This window comes from Centruroides sculpturatus, unplaced genomic scaffold, assembly GCF_000671375.1.
Source record: "Centruroides sculpturatus isolate CEXI.00-Female unplaced genomic scaffold, Cexi_2.0 scaffold427, whole genome shotgun sequence".
In the NCBI taxonomy this organism is placed as follows: Eukaryota; Metazoa; Arthropoda; class Arachnida; order Scorpiones; family Buthidae; genus Centruroides; species Centruroides sculpturatus.
In genome coordinates, this window is record NW_019384635.1 from 393,981 (window position 1) to 415,265 (window position 21,285).

At 24.5% G+C, this 21,285-nt stretch overlaps 1 protein-coding gene across 1 annotated transcript in view; it reads left to right on the forward strand.

Moving 5' to 3' along the window:
- The window catches only part of LOC111625859 (voltage-dependent calcium channel type A subunit alpha-1-like), a 243,048-nt gene that overhangs the window by 122,088 nt on the left and 99,675 nt on the right, over positions 1–21,285 (forward strand). The window contains exons 22-27 of the mRNA XM_023369099.1: positions 2,807–2,913; positions 3,343–3,442; positions 3,536–3,696; positions 6,985–7,128; positions 7,287–7,488; positions 10,272–10,436. Coding sequence (XP_023224867.1) covers positions 2,807–2,913; positions 3,343–3,442; positions 3,536–3,696; positions 6,985–7,128; positions 7,287–7,488; positions 10,272–10,436 — 879 coding nt within the window. The remainder of the gene's footprint in view (positions 1–2,806; positions 2,914–3,342; positions 3,443–3,535; positions 3,697–6,984; positions 7,129–7,286; positions 7,489–10,271; positions 10,437–21,285) is intronic.

Below are 21,285 nucleotides of genomic sequence, written 5' to 3' on the forward strand. Positions count from 1 at the left end.
TAGCTTGGCATATGCTGCTATCAATAGTTTAATAAAATTTAACAAGATTATTCAAAATATATATTTTTTAGAATTTCCATGCTAAATTTTCAACAAGAATTAAACCCATGAATATTCAAAACAGGGTGATTTTTCAAAATAAACATGAAGATATTGATAATATAATATTATCCATACATAAACTAAGAAATAAAAATAAAAAAAGATAATACACAAATAATAATATATTATTATTTTCATGTTTATTATAATTTTTGTATACATCTCAAACATTAGTAATTTAACGATAGTTGTAAATTTGTTAATGTTTGAATTTATAATGTTGGTTGGTTAAATTCAAAAAGTTATGTACAAACAGTTGTTTTATTTGAATTATCAGAACATGAAATGTCTGATTATCAGAACATGAAATGTGATTGAAAATCCTGAAATGTGTTTAATCCAAATAAATTTCCTGACTCGTTTAACCTTTTCAAGTTTCAATAAGAGTTTTCTGATTGGAAGACATGATGCAAACTCTCTCTCTCTCTCTCCATCTAATACAAAGTTTGGAGATCTGAAGATAAGTTATCTGATTCTTCTGATGATAACTGAGTAATGATGGAGTAATGGAAATCAGTCAGAGTTGGCTTGGTGGTTGATAACAATGGATAGTCAAAAGATTGAAATTCCACACAGTTTGATTTTACCAATCTCTTTAAGTTTAAACATTATTTGTTGGTCGGACAGAAGATAGATGGAAACTGAGGACCTGATTTTACAGCTGGTGAGTGATGGGTAGCAGATAGTTGGTCAAAGCTACAATTTCTTGGATCCACTCTGCTCTTTTTGATTCCTCTTAAAATATTGTCTTTTATCATTTTTTCTTTATTTTACTGGAAAGTCTTGTCTGGATGTTACATCCTATATCATCTCAAATTTGGAAAGAGGTTTTTCTTTCTTCAATGGCCATTCAATCAGATTCTTACTAATAGCATGTGTCGTCATTGTGTCACCAAAGTATTGATGAGCTATCTTGCATGGAAGTATTGTCATGGATAGTTTCTTCTTAGGTTTTGATTTAAATTAAAGTCAAAAACAAATTATATTATAGATAAAATATTTTGAACTCCCATGTGATCTGTAAGTTAGAATAGTCCTGAAATATGTTTTATATAGAAGTTGATTGCATTTTAATGGTATTTTTTTGGGGCAAATAAGTTTTTGTTCTTTTTATTTACACATTCTCTATGTAAAATTTTATTTTTTGCTTCTGAAATTATCATGTATTTTGATTTATTTATATTTAGACCAAAAGTTTTACACCTTATTTCCCATTTTTACATTGTGTACACTTGTTTCTCAAGCTGTAATATCCTTGCTAATGATCATATTATTGACTTTTTTTTTTTAATATTTTCAACATATTACCCATTGTAATAATAAACAGGATGGATGAAAGTATACACTGCCTGGATGGAATACCTTTGTGTCTTCCTATAACTACTATTAGCACAAGTTTGGCAACTTTTGTATATATTTTTGACTAAATTAATACAATTGTCTGGTATTTCAATTTTCCATACACACCCATATTTTATCATGTTCCCTTATTGGTATTTGATCAAAGATATTTTCTATGTCTATAAATATAATGTATAAAATCTTTATTAAATTCCATCATCTCTCATTGTAGTTAAGGTAAAGATAAGATCAGTTCTGTTCTACCACTCCAAATTAAAGGGTTCTATCTCCAAAAAAAACTGAAATCAAGTTGCACACTTGATTTCAGTTTTTTATCATACTTAATCAGCATCCTTTGTTAATACTGCCTAATTCCTAGCATGAAAAATGTTGTGTAATTGCTACAGAATAATTCAAAATGTTTTCTTTTCTTTCACTGCCATTTTTGTTCATTTGTTTCACCATCTTGTTTCCTTAAATTACATTGGTTTTGTTGCATACCTCAGTTGCTGAACTGACTAAAATATTTTTAAGTGTTCCACTCATCTTCTACATTCTGTTGTTGCATCTTTGGTAAGTTTCTTATTAATTTTTTCAGGGAACAGATTCTATATCTGGATTTTTTTAATTTCCATACTTTGATTTTACCTGTAGTTTTATTTTTTCTTTTTTAGAAAGTTATCTACTGTACTGTAATTTTTGAAAAAGGTAATCTATGGTAACTATCCAAAGCCACTGATTGTATTACTTTGATATCTCTAATTTTTCTCTTTCATTCCTTTTAAAAGAGTGTACGAATAATTTGATTATTATTATTGTATAATTCTATTATTGTTTCATTTTTTCTGTCCCAGTTGTGTCTAATATATTTATGGTTTTCTTTCGAAATCAAGTGTTTTCAATGTAGAATGAATTTTTAGGCATTTGTTTCATTCTATCCACAATCAATCAATTATACTATCCTTGTTTAATAAGTGAGAATTATTTGTAGGCTTTTTATATGTTCATTTAATAAGTTAATTTCTATCACATAACATTTTTCTGCTTGGAGATTAGAATGATTTATACAAAAGAGCAATCATTAGACAACAGAAATTATAGACCAGTTGCTTTATTTCTAAAATATGAGAAAATTTTTTGTTGTGATATTAATTATAACAATGAATAAATAATTAGGATTAATTATATCATCTGATATTATTTAATTTATGTTCAAAACAAAAGTGGATATTCAGAACATTTTAATGCTATTCTCAATCACCAAGTCTATTTTTGAGTTACTTTCAGTTTTTTTTTATTCAGACCGAATTTAATTTATCTAAATTAGATATTAATTTGGTTGTTATTTAATGGAATATTTTAGGTAGTGGACCAAGGTATCATACTTCATCCAGGATCATATTGTAGGGACATATGGAATATACTCGATGCCATTGTTGTTATTTGTGCCTTGGTTGCCTTTGCCTTCACGTACGTATCTTAATAGTTAAATAATTCCCAGTTTTGCCCTGTATGTATAAATCACTATATTCAGTAAATGAGTAGGTGTAGTGTTGTATACTCTGTTGTGAATCGTCTGTGTATATATGTTTTGTCTAATTTCCTCTATATGCTTGCTATGACCATACAGTTCGAGGTGAGTCTATTCAGTGTTCAGCAGGCAATGCAATTAGAACTCTAATGCATTTAGTGCCTCAAATAACTTGCTTGAATTTATATATTTTCCTAATATCTTAGTATTAAAGCTGTTTATGTAGTTTGCTTCGTATCCTGCTTGTGCCTTCCTTTCTCATATACAGTAATATTTAATTTTTTATAAAATTAATAATTATTATATTATATTATGTTATATTATAATACATTTTAATCGGAGTATTTTCATATTTCAAACAACTTTAGGAAAGGTGGTGCAGGTCAAAATTTAAGCACCATTAAATCGCTTAGAGTATTAAGAGTATTGAGACCATTAAAAACTATTAAAAGAGTACCAAAACTAAAAGTAAGTTCAATTTATCTATTTTAATTTTATTTTAGATCAGAAAATAAGACTTTTAATTTTTATGTGATTCTATTGATTTTTTTTCTTTTATAGGCGGTGTTTGATTGTGTTGTTACTTCATTAAAAAATGTTGTAAACATACTCATTGTGTACATATTATTCCAATTCATTTTTGCTGTCATTGCAGTTCAGTTATTTAATGGTCGGTTTTATCACTGTACAGATTCATCAAAGCTAATTCCAGAAGATTGCCAGTAAGTAATTTCATATTGCACTTTTTAAATTTTAATTTTTATGACACATTTTTATAATAACTTATAAATAAATATATAAGTTATTATGAAAATGTTGTAAATATATTATCCTAAATATATTTCAATTAAAGTTTAAATGGCATATTGATGAATGTATTAAAATTTTATATATTGTATTGTTAGTATAATATGTTAGGTAACTCTTTTCAAAGTATACTATAAAAATTTTGTTCATTGTTAAAATTTCATCCAAATTTTAAAAAAATTTCATAAAATTCTACTTAACATTATTATTTTGTATCTTTCTGTGCTGTCATAGAAAACCTTCAATTGCATAAAGGATCTTTCTGCTGGTGTCATGGAAGATTTTCTATGACACCAGCAGAAAGATCCTTTATAATGAGACAATCTTTTAAACTCTGAAGCATTTTTTTGATCCAAAGAAGTCTATTTCTTCACTTAAGGGAATCTTCCTCTATATTAGTGTTTCTCAACCTCTAACGAATCGTCACCCCTTCAACGTAGTATCGTCCTCTTCACTACAAAATTCCAATGCCGAGGGACAAGGCTAACACCAAATTCGTACTGCATTGAATAGACTAGTGACTAGTATAATGTTATTTGTTTAATTATTGTACAATATAACGAATAAAATATCTAATTATTCTTAATATAATATTTTACTATATCGCCCAGAAAATTGTTTTTCACCCCCAAAATATAAATTGTTACTAATCACCCCGTGAACATGGAAAAATGCCCACATGGGGGAGATATTGCCCCCATTGAGAAACACTGCTCTATATTCTGCTTTTGTTCATGAACAATCATAGGAAAATGAAAAAGAGAAAATGCAATTGCAATTGCAGCCACTCTATGCTAGAGGAAAATTCCTGTCAAATAAAAAAACAGACTTGTTTGGACCAAAAAGTACTTTAGAGTTTAAAGGACATCTATGATTCTAGCAGAAAGATACAAAATGATACTCTAAGAAAATGTGTAGGAAGCAGGAGAACTCACTAACATTATTATATTACAAATTACAAGCATTAAAGATACTGTGGATTCATATCAAATTATACTACTAATTATGAAACAAATAAACTCTCTTTGGTACTAACAAAAAAATTGACTCAAAAACATTCTAATCACAAGTACTTTTGTACTTGTGAAAATTGTCACATTATTCTTTTCAGATGAAAATAAATTGGATCTTTTGTTTGCCTGAAAATGATATTATTACAGTTTATGAATATTAAACTGTCATATGAAACTTGTGATTAAAGTGTTTTTGAGTCAATTTTATTGTTTCATTACAAATTACAAACCTTACACTGATAAGCTTTAGTTTAATAATTCCATATTTTTAACAACACAGATCAAATATATATATGAGTAGACTTTATTTCTTCTTATTATTTTTATTTATAAATTTATGTTTATTATTTAATATAATAATGAAACATGATCTAAAAATATTCAGATACATACTTATTTTATTCTTTCAACATTTTGAAACTGTTTAATAAATATGCTTCTGCCGTCTACTTCTTAGTACATTAAATTTTAGAAACAATAATAGCATCTATTCATAAACTAAGAATTGTAGACATGACAGTAGAATTATGTCTGTCTTTATATTGTATAGAAATGCAAAATGTTTACATTTATATATATATACATACATACATAGTTTAACTCAACTGATTAATCTTAAACTGATAACTATTATTTTATGTCTATAAAATGATACAGCTGCTTGAAAAATCTTAATCTAATTGATTTTGTATAACTAAAGTAATTTGGCAATTAGATTTTATCACGAGTTTTTACAAGCAAGTAAAAAATATGTAAAAAAATGTTTTTATGACAATTAACCAATAAACTACTGTCCTGAAAACCAGCAGAATGATAAAAAACCAGACATTAGGGAATATTTTTCTCCATATTAAATGGACATCTTCAGGATTTTAACATTCTAAATCTGAATTGCATGAAATAATATGGAGGAAAACATTAGAGAATGTTAGTTTCTTACTATTGCTACTAGTTTTTGGATTTTGAGACAGTAGTTTATTTAAGATTAACCAGTTTTTAACAATCGTTGTTTGTGCACAATTAATTAATTTGATTGTGTCATACATGTCAATAATAGTAATGATTAATGAGAAAAACTCTGTTTATGATGATAGAACACAAGTGGCAATTTTGTATTATTTGCCTGAGAATGATGATAACATTAACACAAAATTTTTAACAAGTTAACAAGCTATTGAAGTACTTTTAGAAATATACAAAATTGAGAGAGTCTCTCTCATTAATCATTACAATTAATTACAATTAATCAATTCAATTGCTCCTTTACCAATTCATTCAAAACAAAACATAACCTTATGATTTAGCATAGTTTGCTTTGAATTTATGTGTTGGATTATAAAATTGGTAGCTTTGTTTGATTTTACTTCATTTGATTTTACTTCATTTGGTTCATTTGTTTTTCTTGTGCAAACTTTATTATCATGTTGTTTGCTATTTACACACAGTCACATTAGAAACTTGTTTTTGACTAATTTTTTTTTTATTCTTTGTAATATTGGAATTGAAACAGATTTTAAAGTTTGCTCTTAAGTTGAGCAAAATGGTAAATAAAATTTTCAACTTGAAAAAAAACGAAATAATTTCTTTATCCTATATTTGCTTTATCATATTTTTTGAATAGCTTGCAAGATTTTTGGATAGTTATGTTAGAGACAATGCCTTCTGAAGATTCTAGACAATGGTTCAGATTCAGTAAATAGTTGAAAAAGTATATAGAAGTATAAATTCCTTATATTGTATAGTAAATAAAAAAAAAAAAACGTTAGATATGTGTTGAAATTCTTTGATTAAAAGAATTTATTGAATAAGCTGCAATTTGGAAAAAGAGAGTTATTTCTTACATAACAATATATGGCTTTATTCTGCAGCCATGATTAAGAAGTTTTTGTCAAAGGGATTGTAGAAATAAAATTAAATGTAGAATACAAGCAGTCTAAAAAATAAATCATAGAAATAAAAAAGTGGTTAAATTGATTTATTAAATGATTACTATACAAAATTCAAATTAATATATAAATGATCTTGTATTGTTTTGTAACATTAATAAAAATATTATATTATTGAATAAAATTGTTTTGAAAAATTAGTTTTTTATATGGACTCTTTTGTTGATATAAATTGTTAAGATAATATTTATAAGGAATTTAAATAGATTTACAAATTAATTAAAAATACATCATTATTTTTTAGTGGAAAATTTTTTCAGTTTGAGGAGCCTGGAAAGCCTCCCGAAGTTGTACGTAGAGAATGGAAAAATCATGATTTTCACTATGATAATGTTATGGCAGCTATGTTAACATTATTTACTGTACAAACAGGTGAAGGTTGGCCTCAGTAAGTATAAATATGAATTTATAAGAATGTTCTTAATTGAAATATTTGTTAATAATTAAAACCATGTTATTAATTTCAATAACAAAAGTATATAATTTATAATTTTATTAACAATTATTAACAATTATTTTATTAACAATTATTTTGCTTATTTTAAGGGTACTTCAACATTCCATGGATGCTACACGTAAAAACTATGGACCGTTACCTCATTATCGAGTTGAAGTCTCTATTTTTTATGTCGTATTTTTCATTGTCTTTCCATTCTTCTTTGTCAATATTTTTGTTGCCTTAATTATTATTACATTCCAAGAACAAGGAGAAAAAGAATTAGAAGAAGGAGATATTGATAAAAACCAGGTATAATCAAATAATGAGGTATCATTTTTTTGGTTAAATGCATTAAAAAAATTGATTCTCTTAGTAGTTAGTATTACTAAGCACATAAAATTTAATTTTTAAGATGTAATAATGATATAAAGTATGAAAACAGTTATATAAACTTTTATTTGAACAGCATTTAATAACAACACATTTCTGAATAATTAGAATTTTTTTTTTATTAATTGTTGCTTGTATAAAGCAGTATATAAGATGTTTCTGTAAAGAAAAAGCAGTTTTTATTTCTGTTTTAAAAGACAAACAAGAAAATTTATCTGAATTTTTAAATATGGTTCTGATTTTAATAACATGAATACATTGAAATGATTAACAATGTTATGAATCCATTTTATAGGATAGCTATTTATCAAATATAGATATAGAAATTATTTATAAATTTTAGTATTTACATATTTTTTCCATATGAGAGTTTTAGTCAACTTTTAATAATCTACTTCAGAATTTTAGAAAATTTTTGATTGTTTGAATAAAAATCAAATATCTATACACAAATTTGAATAATATTTTCTTAATCTAACTAAAATCATAAAAAAAAGAATTGGAATTGTTTGTGATTTTAATTAGATAAAGAATGTTTTAGTTATAATCAAATAGCATCTAACTAAAATCATTTTTATTTAATAAGTATTTTAATAGAAATGAATCAATATTTAATCTATATAAAAATTTACTTTAATATAACACAATATTATTAACATGCTAAAGAGAATAAACAACATAAGAAACAAATGATAGACATAAAAAATTTTAATTAAAGATGTCTTTTTTTTCTTTTAGAATGTTGATATTGCTATCCTAACACACAAAATATACACTATATAATAAGTAAAAGATGATGTCATCTATCTATAGGGAAATATTATTTCATTGAAACTGATGAGATGAATAATAAGTATCAGTATGTCTTTTATCTTCAGCTGACTATAATAATCATGATTGATTAAACAACTTTTATTGAATCAGAGTTCTGCATAACATCATTATAATCTATTTTCTTATAGATGAATATAATTGACACTTAGAAATAACTTTTAAAGCTGTCAACCAGCAAAATAAAATAATTTCAAGACAATTCAAACAAATGAAAAAGTACTATATTCCAAATAATTTGATGACATATTTATAAAATAACTCAGTCAGCTGCTAAATGGAGAATAACAAATTTATTTATTTATAATTAAAAAGCAATAAACTTTATAAATAATTATTAATTTTATTATGAGATGGTGATGTAACCATTATCTTTACCCAAATTATTTTGTTTCAGATTATTAATTAGACTTAAAATAGCCTGATAATAATCTGGCAGATCATTTTGTTATGGAAAAATGAAAGCATCTTTCATTTGTTTCAAGCCAACAACAGAAGTAGGAGAGTAGAGCAGAAATGGCATACTTGTAGGCTTTGATAAAGCAGTCAAAGAATATTGAATCTTTGATCCAAAAACTGATAGATCAGTTATTTTGTATGTATTATTGAAAACTTTGAAACTGCAGTATATCTTTAAGTCATGACAAATTTGTTCCTAATATGGAGCCAGAGTGAGTGAAAGAATCAAGAATAACATAAAAAATAGATCTGAGCATGCTCATTCTCAAAGAAGATACTGTTGAGTCTGAAGTTAATAACACAGCTTTTTTTCTGTTGTTTCTAGTTGTGACATTTATATGGAAAGACAAAGGTGTTTCAGCTAAGAAATTACATACAAAGTTCAGGTGGAAAATTATACATGAATGCACATCCTGGTAAGAAATGATGTCCTTACTATCTTCCAGAAAAGATAAATTGATCATAACAGCAAAATAAAAATGATAAACATGCTATAACAACAGTTCAATACAATAGAAACAATTTGACTGAATGGATATTTGACTTTCTGAATGTTTATTAGTGTTTTGGTGGTGTTGTGAAGAGAAAATATATACAAATTATTTTATTAATAAAAAAAATATACCAAGATATGCAGCTTAATGAAATGAAATTTATGTAATAAATTTAAATTTAAAAAATCTGATTATTTTAGCATTAGAAATGTTAACAGAACTTTTTCCAGAAAAAGAAAATAATAAAAATTATATAGTTTATAGAAAATTATATAACTTATAATTTTACAAAAATCATATCAAATACAATTATAAATTTTCTTTCATTAATTTTTATCTCAAGTTTAAATTTAAGATAACAAAAGATAGATGATTTTTTAATATGTTAATGTTAACATAATTTGTAGAATATTAATTTTTAATGATATATTATTATATCATATTTATTCTAATAAACAGCATTAAATAGCTTTCTGTTTACTTTTATCTTGTAGCTGCACTGTTTATTATAGATCACTTACTCTTAGAGGGCAGCTATTATGTCTGTTCTTTGGAGATTGGGTACAACTATTAATGGATTAAATTTGTTAACTTTTTATACTTTATTATTATTATTTGACAACAATGCAACACTCAACACACTCAAACTTTATTTCAACTTATAGTAAGAGTGAAAATCTACAATTTTTCAGTTTATAATAAACCTGAGCTTACTGTTAGCAGATGCCATCTATAACTTTTTTCATCTTGCAGCTGCACTGTTTATTAGAGACCACTGCTCATTAGAATAAATATGGTAATTTTGATATCTATTAATTCAATTATAAAAATTATCTAGTGTCTATAAAGGATTAATTTAATACTGATAACATTTTATAGTGTCTGATTTAAATAATTCTTTATCTGTTTCTTTACTAGAAATCATGTATAGATTTTGCTATCCAAGCAAAACCATTAGAAAGATATATGCCAAGAAATACACATGGTATCAGTTATAAAATTTGGAAGATTGTTGTTTCAACTCCATTTGAATATTTTATTATGATATTAATTATTTTTAACACTGTTTTGTTAATGATGAAGGTAAGTTTGTAAAAATGCATTTAATAAAAATGTTTAAACATTTTGTTAATAAAATTCAAATTGATGGATACTTTATGTATGTATCTATATATTTGATTTAAATTTATCTTTTAAAACCTTGGAATTTGTTTCTCAGTTTAAAGATTTTGACATCTATGATTTACAATATGGTTTTTTGAATTTTATTTTTACAAAGTATACATGTGAACAACTTATATTATGAAACTGTTTACTGATTTTTGAATAACTACACTTCATCAACCTTTAACATGCAGTCTATTTTATTAACGTAATCTAACATTTTCAGTCAATTAATTGACCTTCTTCAGGATCGAACGAAACCGCTTATAGAACATTTTTAACTTTAAAAAAAGTTCTATAAGCAGTTTCATTTGTCATAAATCGAAAAATTGTTTGATGCTGATGAAGGTTAATTAATTGACTGAAAACGTTAATTACATTAATAAAATATACTGCATGTTAAAGGTTGGTAAAGTGTAGTTATTTATATATATATTTATTTATTTATTGATTTCCAGATTAGTTTAGTAGTTAAACTTTGTAAAAATAATTAAATAAATAAATATACATACATAGTATGCATCAGTAATGTGCACTTATGTATATAAATGTAATATCATATAAAATATATACAGTATAAATGCATAATACATTAGGTGATCAAACATAGAATTTGTTAATATAATGCTGAATCTAAAGCTGAAATAAATTTTTGAAGCAAAACTTTATTAACTTTGAGTTACTTTTATTTGGACTATTTTGTTTTGAGAAATTGTTATATTAACTATGTTGCAAAAAATTGGAATGAATAAATGAACATGATGAAAGTTACATTAACTTTACTCATTATAACATATTTTGTTTATTCTTTAATAAATATATGTATGATTGATCACTTATGTGAAATTTCATAATTATAAAATTATTATCTTCAGCATTAACTATCATTGCACTTTTAATATAATTTCATTGTTACTTTTAACATATTGACTGCCATAGTTGATAATTTGTTATTAGATGCCACTTAATCCATTTGAGACAAAATTGGCTGTAGGAAAAGTTGTTAAATTATCCTTGTAGCCTAAAGGCTAAAATCAATTTTGTCTTCTGGTACATAGAAAGAAGAAATTTTCAGAGCTTAAACAATTAAGTGGTCACCTATACATAATGACCAGTTTTTGAAAATACCAAATATTTTTCATTGATTTCAGTAAAAATGTTTTGCAATTAAACAGTCAACTGTTTGATGCAGTTAGCAATTTGCTACATATTTTCTAAATTGTGCAATTGAAAGACTGCGTATAATACAGCATACATCATGGATACAAAAATGATTACAACTGGAAGTACTTATTTCACATATATAAAAATATACTGTTTAATAAAAACTTGCTATCATATATTAAAATTTATCTAAATGGAATATAATTAAACAATAAATACAGAATAATTTATTCTAAAAATATCAATATGAATAAAATCTGTTTTCAATTATTGATACATATCCTCACACACACATTTGTTTCAAGATTATTTATGAATTTGAAAAATCTTCGAATTGTATTAAAATAAAGAAATATTCAATGTAGCAATTATTGCAGTTCTTGGTGAAAATTATTACATTATATTTTAATCAACTATTTTGTAAGTATTGTGAAAACTTAACCTTAATTTTCTGCATAAATAACATAAACAGTTTTGTATTAAACTTTACTAGGGATAATAACAACATAATTTAAACATTTAGCTATCATATTCATGTACATATAACAGCAAGCTCTTATATGTACAGAAATATGATATGTACTAACTAGAAAGAGCAAATAAATGGATGAAAGGGTGCCTAGTATTTGATTAACTGCACTTTATCATGCTTATGAAACAAAAAAGAAATATGATAGTTAATATATGCTTTTGTAAGTGAGACAAAATCAGCACTATATTGCAAAAAGTACCTTAAAGAACTTAATTTTTAAAACAATTTTTATAGTATTGGAAGCATTTTTTATTTTGGCTTTTTATTTTTAATAATAGTTTCTATAGAGATGTTGCCAAATACTTATCATATCTAAACATTTACATTTAACAGCCTCTTATATTGACTATTATAAGACAAAACAAGCTGGCACATACCCTTATCTCACTTCACTTACGTGTGTTTCAAAAATGTGAAAACAAGCCATTTTCACTTTTAAAAGCATGTTCTTACTGGCACAGAAATATGGCATAAGTTCCTTTAATAATGTTAAAATAAAAATTTTTAGATTATTATTTTTTCCACATAAAATATTTATTCTTTGTTTACACATAAACACATAAACAGATCTTATTATGTTAAATTTTAGAAAAACTTAAGCAAAGTATAATAATTTAAATAAATAATAAAGTTTTGTAAAATTTAAGTGAAAAAAGAAAAAAATTGCTTTTGTAATTAAAAGGTTACCTTTATTTAGAGGCCATTTTTTTGTGAAAGTTACCTTTTAAAGCAGTTTCCACTGTATAATTATTTCCAGAATATGTAATGCAGTGTTTTTGAGTCATCTGATGATTTTTTTTAGCATTGAATAACAAAACAAGTGATCTGAGTTGATCTATGCCAAACAATTCATTATTACAATCTTTGATTATATTTGGTTTTAAATGAACTGATCAAAAATTTTGTTTCACATGTCAACTAAGAGATAACTTGTGCAGGTGTTTTTGACAAAAATAAGCTTTGTTATATGCCTGGTTGAAGAATGCTTGTTATAAACTGAGCATTGTAACAATAACATGCCTACCTAAAAATAGTGTTTGAAACCTTTCACCTAATGACATTGTGGCAGTCAATATACTAATATAAGTTATTTAAAACAATAAGTTTAACAAAAAATTTATGAATGAAATAAGTCATAAGAGTTTTATTTAATTTAAAATAATTTATGCTAAAATTATTTAAATTTAAAATATAAAAACATCACTTTTATTTATACATAACATTTTACTAATAAAGATTTTATGTAAACTGGATTTAAAAAGATGATAATTTTATAACTAGTTAGAAATATAGTTTATTATTACAAATGAAATTTGATTTTAAAATAAATGGATTTATATTTTATTATTTATTATATTTTATTTATTAATTCATACAATGCTCTTTAAATATGCATTTATTACTATAATTTTTCTTCTAATATATTTAATTTAAAGTAATATGATTTATCTGTATATTATATGCTCAGCATCAGTGGCACACTTAAAATTTAGTCTTGGAGGGAGCTGAGTTAAATGGATAAAAAATTTTTTATGCGAATTCAATAAAATTTCCATCTAACGTGACTGCTAATTTATTAGTAGTATAGAAATAGAAGACATGACCCAATATAAAAAAAAAATGAATTTTAATTAGGAAAAGGCTTTTGGAAAACTCACTAGTGTTATTTTCCTTTTATTCTAGGGGGGTGCACCACAGCATAGCATTCAATTTACCTCAAAATTTTAATTCTGATTTTTTTTTATTCAAAAAGAATTAATTGTGATATTGATTTTACAGAATGTTATAATAAGAAAAATATTATTCAAATAAAGATACAGTAAGTGAGGATATTCTTTAGTTGTAATTAAAACATTATAGCAATTGAATCAATAAAGTTTATAAATTAATATAAAGCTTAAAAAAAAAGCTTAATATAACTTGAAATTTAAATATCCATAATTTTTTTTTTAGTTAAGAGAGTGATACTTATTCAAAATTGAGTGAATAAAAGATTTTGTATTTATTTATAAGAAATTACTAATCAGTATCAATACAATTAAAATAATGCATCATAAAAATCCACATATATTAAATTTTTTATATGTTTAAAATTTGCTTATACTTTGTTTTTAATTTTCAAATTAATCAGGTAAATTTTAAAAAATTTAGAATGTTCTGTCTAAAGTATAATCTGAATTATAAATGAAAATTCATCTAGACATTTAAAGAGGATATAAGGATATGACATCCAAACAAAACCATCAAATAATTTTATAATCATACATGAATAAACTAGCAATTTATTCTTTTTCTTCCTTATGATTTAAAAATATTTTGGCTGATATAAAATTTTTATGAATTCTTCTAATAAACTGGAACAGAATTTACAATATTTTTCTTCTACGAAATCAATCAATCAGAAATCACATTAATTGATTTCTATGAACAAAAATTTTTTGACCGAGAAAAGTATAAGATATTTTTGATAAAAGTAATACGTTAACAAGAAAATTAATATACAGATTAAAACTTTCATTCAGAAATATTACAGATTATTGTTTATTTCGATTAATTTTAATTTATAGAAAAGTAATCTTTGAACTGCATCAAATATTCTTGTGTGTCCCCTGGAATACCATATTAAAAACCAAAACTTTGAAAATGCATATTTAATGAGATCATCTTTGATTGGACATTTGGTATATCATGATATGTCAATTTTCATATCATAAATGTAATTAATTATATTATTGTAATTTCAGATAAAAATTATATTAGTAATATGTTTGAAAAATTTGTACATTTTTTTTTAAATTTATATTATATAATAATAACCAAAGTATTTGTTGTTATAGTGTTTTATTCAATATATCAATTTCAATATTGTACAGGTGAAATCTCATTATAATGAACGTAAAGAGAATTGTCAGATCATTTTATTCAAAGCTGACATTACAAAATACAAATGAAGTAAAATAAATGGTTATGACTGCTAAAAATAAACCTTCATAACATATACTATATTATTTATTAGATTTAACTAATATCATTAACATTTAATTAATAAAATAATGTTTTTAATTAAACTAGAGTTATTGAATATGAGAGATTTGTGCACTTTTAATAATTGTATTATAATTTTAGGTGATGAAATTATTTATGCTTACAATATACAATAGAATCTGTGTAATCACTTTACTATACTGATAATTATTTATTATTATTTTGGTGTCAGTGAAGTGTTTCCTACATGGATATGTACTAAACCACTTCCAAAGAGAAAGCACAACCATGGGGAAAAATGTTTATATGCTATTTATGTATGCATCTGTGTTTAGTATGATAACCTTTTAGAGTTTTGTGTAATGTATGTGATATGACACAGTGCAAGAAAGCACTGCTGGCAGAATATGTACCTCATCCATTCTCCATAGCTGCTTTATTTTGTGGACAAGTTCTGAATATTTACTAATTTTTTCAGTGTACATACTTTGTATATTGTGGGTGTTTGGTATATCTATATATATGATATGTGATTTTGTTTTCTTTGTCAATGAATGTGATTTTGTAACTATGACTCAGTCTTAGTCATAGAAAACAATACACTCAAAATGTACTAACTGAGGTGCTTGTTTGTGTACAAGCTTTTGAATATATAATATTTATGTTGATTTAAATAGTCTGTGTTAAAAGTTTGCAACTTACTGTGATGTGTTGTATAGTCTCCTGCATTATGTGGCATTTCCTACAGGTGTCATCTGTGAGTGTTATGGCTTTTAAGATGTACTTTCTATAGATTCTTATATTTATGACTTTGTCATTTATGGCAGTCACGAACCGTTCTGTCTTTCTAATGAAGTATTCATGAGTCAGCCAGCAGTTTGAGACAGTTCTGTCAACACTATTCTTCTGAACCCAAGACTGCCTGATGGTATCTGTATATTTTGTATACTGTGTTGAATCCAGTGTTTTGTAAATTTAATGGTATACTGTTTTTGTCTGCAAGATTTACAGTTTTATGTAATTGTGATATTTTCTGTAGAAAAAGTCAGTGTTCACATTTGTTTGTAGTGCATGTCTAAAATATCTGTTAGGTCTCATCCTCCCTCTTTTTGAGGAAGAGTCAACCTTTCTATGGATGACTTATGGTTATGTTTGTTGTGTTTGCTAATATTCATGTTTTCCTTTGGAGTTGTTCATTCTATGTGAGTCCAATAATATGTCCATAACATGTGTGTTGATTGCTTTAAATATGAACAGGTATTCCTTGGTTAACACGATTAGTTAATTCCTCAATACTATTGTGTACATCAAAATTGTTAACTCAACTTAGACACCATATTTGATTATGTTAAGTAAAGACAGCTGGTAAAGCAGGGTAAATTAAAACTTTGAAAAAATTGTAGACCTATAAATTCCCACTGTCATCTGTCTGTCCTTAATCTTAAGAGCAGAGTTTTATAGTTGAAAGCTGAGACCATATATGGAAAGATTAGGGGCAGGAGGCACCAATTAACTATGTATGAATTTCTGATGCAAACTGGAATTGACATTATTTCAATTCAAAAATTTTTCTTGAAAGGAGTTATAAATGACTGGCATGACTATTGCTAACAGGAAAAGTATTATGTACAGGGACAAAATAGTACTAATTTGAGGAGGAGAGCATATATTTTAAATTAAATTAATTAAAATAATTAAAAATTGCAGCCTGTCATTATGATGTTATCACAATAAATAATTGCTTGTTACTATTGGGTTTATTCTACTGTTGTATTTGTTTTTGCTAGTCTTCATTTCTGTGAGTTTTGATTGTTGGAATTCTAAATGTTTATGGACTTCCTCTTCATTCATAGATTCAATTATGACTATTTCTGAATACAAAATCATTTTTCTTCAGCATTCCTTTTTCTATGTAAAGTATTTTATGTTCATCTAGGCAATCTTCATTTGAATATCAGTGTTATCTGTGCTTGTGTGAATGTATAGAGTTATATTTTGTTCATATACATAAGATGAGGTAATATGTATTGTGTTGTTTTATTATTAATTTACATGTTTTGGGACATGCTAATCCTGATTACAGTAAGCAGATTCTATTGTATTTGTTTCTTTTTGTCTTATATTTGAAAATAACTTTGTTATCAACAGAGTTATCAATTATTTCTTATTTTATTAACTCAAGAATTTTATATTATCCTTTTATAGTGTTTAAATATGTTAATTGGCTGCCCATTTTAGTGATTACTAAATTTATATCTTTTCTTTGATATTATATTTACTTTACCATTTTCTTGATTTGATTTAAAATCAAAAATATTTTATTTAAATTTTTTCTGATATTTTTTGTTCATTGATATTTTAGGTCATCAAACTATAAGAATTATATCAGCCAATTCATATATGTTAAACTTTATACAAGTTTATACATATTGTATATATAATGATTCATATAAGTTAAACTTTAGTTCTCAATTTTAAAGTATATCTCTTACAAAATTTCACTGTAAAGTTAATTATAGGTTATTTATAAAATGTAATTTGATTGATTTTATATTGATGATTTTGTGAAAATTATAGGGTGTAGATCAATTTTTAAAATAGAAGATTGATTATTAATAACAAATGATAACTCTCATTATTTTGAAATAATGAAATAATTAATTGAAACAATGATAACTCTCATTATTTCAATCTCAATGTAATGTTTTAATATTACAACAAAAGGAAAAACTAATATTTTCTGCTGCCAGTTTTATTGGTATTATGTTTGATGTGTAACTTTATTTCTTTATCATGCTAAACCATGTATCATATTTTAAAACAATCCCCTCTACATTTTAGTTTTAAAGTTACTCCATATTAAGTCATGAAACTTGTTGATCCTGCTATATTTAGCCTGAAAATCGTCTATACTTGTTGGTCATATTTATATGGATAATAATGACATATTTGATCAACAACAAAACATTAAAATTACACAACTGAATGAATTCTCTTTTCAAGTTTAAGAAGTAATGGTCCTAATTTCATTAAATAAGTTTGAATAAATTTCTTTCTAAAGTTTATTTTTCATTTCAACTTAAATGACTTAGAGAAAGTTTGTGATCAGTTAGTTATATTAGATGATTTTACATATCTACAGATACAAATAGAAAATTGTCTTTCCAATCAAAATAGAACAAATTTTCTAAAATTTTCAACTTAGAAGTTCATTATAATGAAATTTTTACAATGTGCTAATACAATTAATTTCATATTTATTAATATTTGGCTCATATGGAAAAGAAAAACTTTGAGATACTAAAATCTTCAAAAAATATTACTTGTTATAATGAGATTTTACCTGTAATTTTAACATTTATAATAATAATTTTAATATATAATTTTAAAATTAAAGAACAAATGTTAACAAATCAAAATGTAAAAATTTGTTTTTGAACTTAACATCAAAATTTTAGTATTTATAAAATATTTGTCTCACAGTTTAATAATTTAACAAATAAATTGTGAGAACTAAAAATCTCTTACCACTGAAAAGTTTTTTGCTTCTTGTTGTTTTTGTATCATCTTTACAGCATGAGAATCAATTTAATAACAGTGTTTGAAATGGATTTGCAGTTTGATTCTTCTTTGGACAGTGAGACAACTATATATTTATATATATCAAACCAATCTTTGCACAAATGTGTTGTTAAATTATGCATGAACAGCTTTCACCAGTCTTCTTGGAAACATTGCATTCTCTTTCTTATTTAAAATTGGATCTGTAATAATTGTTATTTAAACTACTTAACAAAGCTCAATATTTAAGTACATATAAAATATCCTATATAACTATTTTAAGACAGAGAATGCATTTTACAAATATGGCAATCAAAGCAGTGCATGTGTACTGCGCAAAAATTTCATTCATCAAAAGCATGGTGTGGTTTAGATAATAATAATTTCTTGTGATTGTCACTTACTATATATATGTTGTTTGTTTTTGAATGTGTGTATGCGTGTGAATATGATGAATGTGGGTATACATGAAATCTTTTCACTCACTCACTCATGTTTCGCTGTTCACAAATCCCACTTACCACTTACACTGGTTAAAGCTTTGTGTCATCTATGTATTTATTGTCTTATCTGTCTACTCTTTGCACTATTTGACAATCTATTTGCATTCCAATTTGCTATTATAGCATTTAAAATACACTCGCTATTTCAGTGTGTCTATGCTGTTAAGATAATGCTGAACTGCTTTTTTAGCAGTATGTATAAAACTTCTAGTGATGTGCAGAATAGGATTAAGCAGCATATTTTCCATGTCAAGACATGATATTGGTGGCTTTTATTCAGATATTCATATTAATTTTTTTTTTAATCTTTCTTCTTTTAAAACAGGTAACAGAAACTTTTAATTTTTACATTTAAATAGATCAAAATTCCACAAGAGCAATATTAATAATTTCTATCAAAAATATAAGATAATATAAATCACAATTAATTACATCATTTATATTTCTTTCATCATAAACTGCAATAATTATTAACAAAATCTTATGATTAAGTTGTTCTTGTGATATATGTTTTATGTTTTATTTAGTTCAATTATAAAAAGATTCTTTGTTCAAATAAATATCAATTATTTATTCACTGTTGCACCGATCACTTCTTAAATTTAAAATATCTAGTTATATGTGTTTGTAGAAACAATTACTACTTTATTTAGATAATATTTTCTTTCACTGTTTTGTTTGCTTTTTCATTGTATAATTAATATTTATTTTTTATATTTAAAATCAGAAATTGGAATTATTTTTATATTATGTAAAATATTTTTTTACTATTAGTTTTTAAACTTTTGTTATGGCATTATTGAAACTTTTTAATCTACAATATTATTGTATTTTATGATAATTTTCTCAGTGTCATATTTTATAACTGTTTTGAATAATTAATAAATATCATTACAAGATACATTTATTGAAACAATATTTACAAAGTATTGTTTAATTAATATTGTATTCAAATAAAAAAAAAAAATAATTAAAGAAATTTCCCATGAGAAAAATGTAGTTTACTATTTAAGCATTTTTGGTTTTTCAATTTTTATCAGGCAGTTTTATTTCCTAAAATTATTCACATTGCAATTAACAGTAATTCTTTAATAATCTGTATGTACTGTACATCATATATAAATTCTAAGTGAAAAAAGAGGTAATTTTGAAACTATAAATATTTCATATCCTATTAACATTATAAATGCTATTTTAACTAACTAATTTACAAATCTAGCATTCTGCATTATATTTTATATCTTAAGTTGTTTAACTCTCTGTTCTTTGGTGAGCATTGTATATAATTACATTATTTCTGTTTTTACCTATATAGTTAATTGATGTGATGGGTAAAACTTTTTAAGAAAATATAAGATACATATATGTGAAATTTATAACAGATATATTGATGATATCAGCATTTAGAAAAAAAAACTTCAGTAAAAGTTTTTCAGATTTTTAGTTTGTCTGAATCTATCTTTATAAATGTAATTAGTAATGTGATATGGAATTAAACTTTTATACATCTAGGTGTTCATACTTTGATAGCTAAATTATCTTCTATTAAGTATTCTAACTTTTTCACTGATTCTTATTGCTGACTAAATTCATAAAAAATAAAATATGACACTAAGAAAATAAAGCATATTGGAATGCATTTGTATATTATTAGGAAAATGCTTCTAACAAATAGATGTTTCCATTATTATTATTTTTATTTTGAACATTTCAATTTCATCCTGTCATCTTTCATTAATAAGAATAAGTTAAATATATACATTAAACATCATATTTTTTCTGCATTTAATAATAATATGAAATTCCAAAATTTAATAATTTGTAATTTTCATAATTACTGCAATGAAAATAATCATATGCCAAACATTAGTTTAAAAACAATAATCATTATTGAAAATTTTTTCTTATAATTGATATTTGTAAAATTTGAAAATTGAAATATTTCATGTAATATACTATTGAAAGTTTACTGCGATATTTAAAAACAAAAAAAAATTATTCTTATATATGTATATATATATAA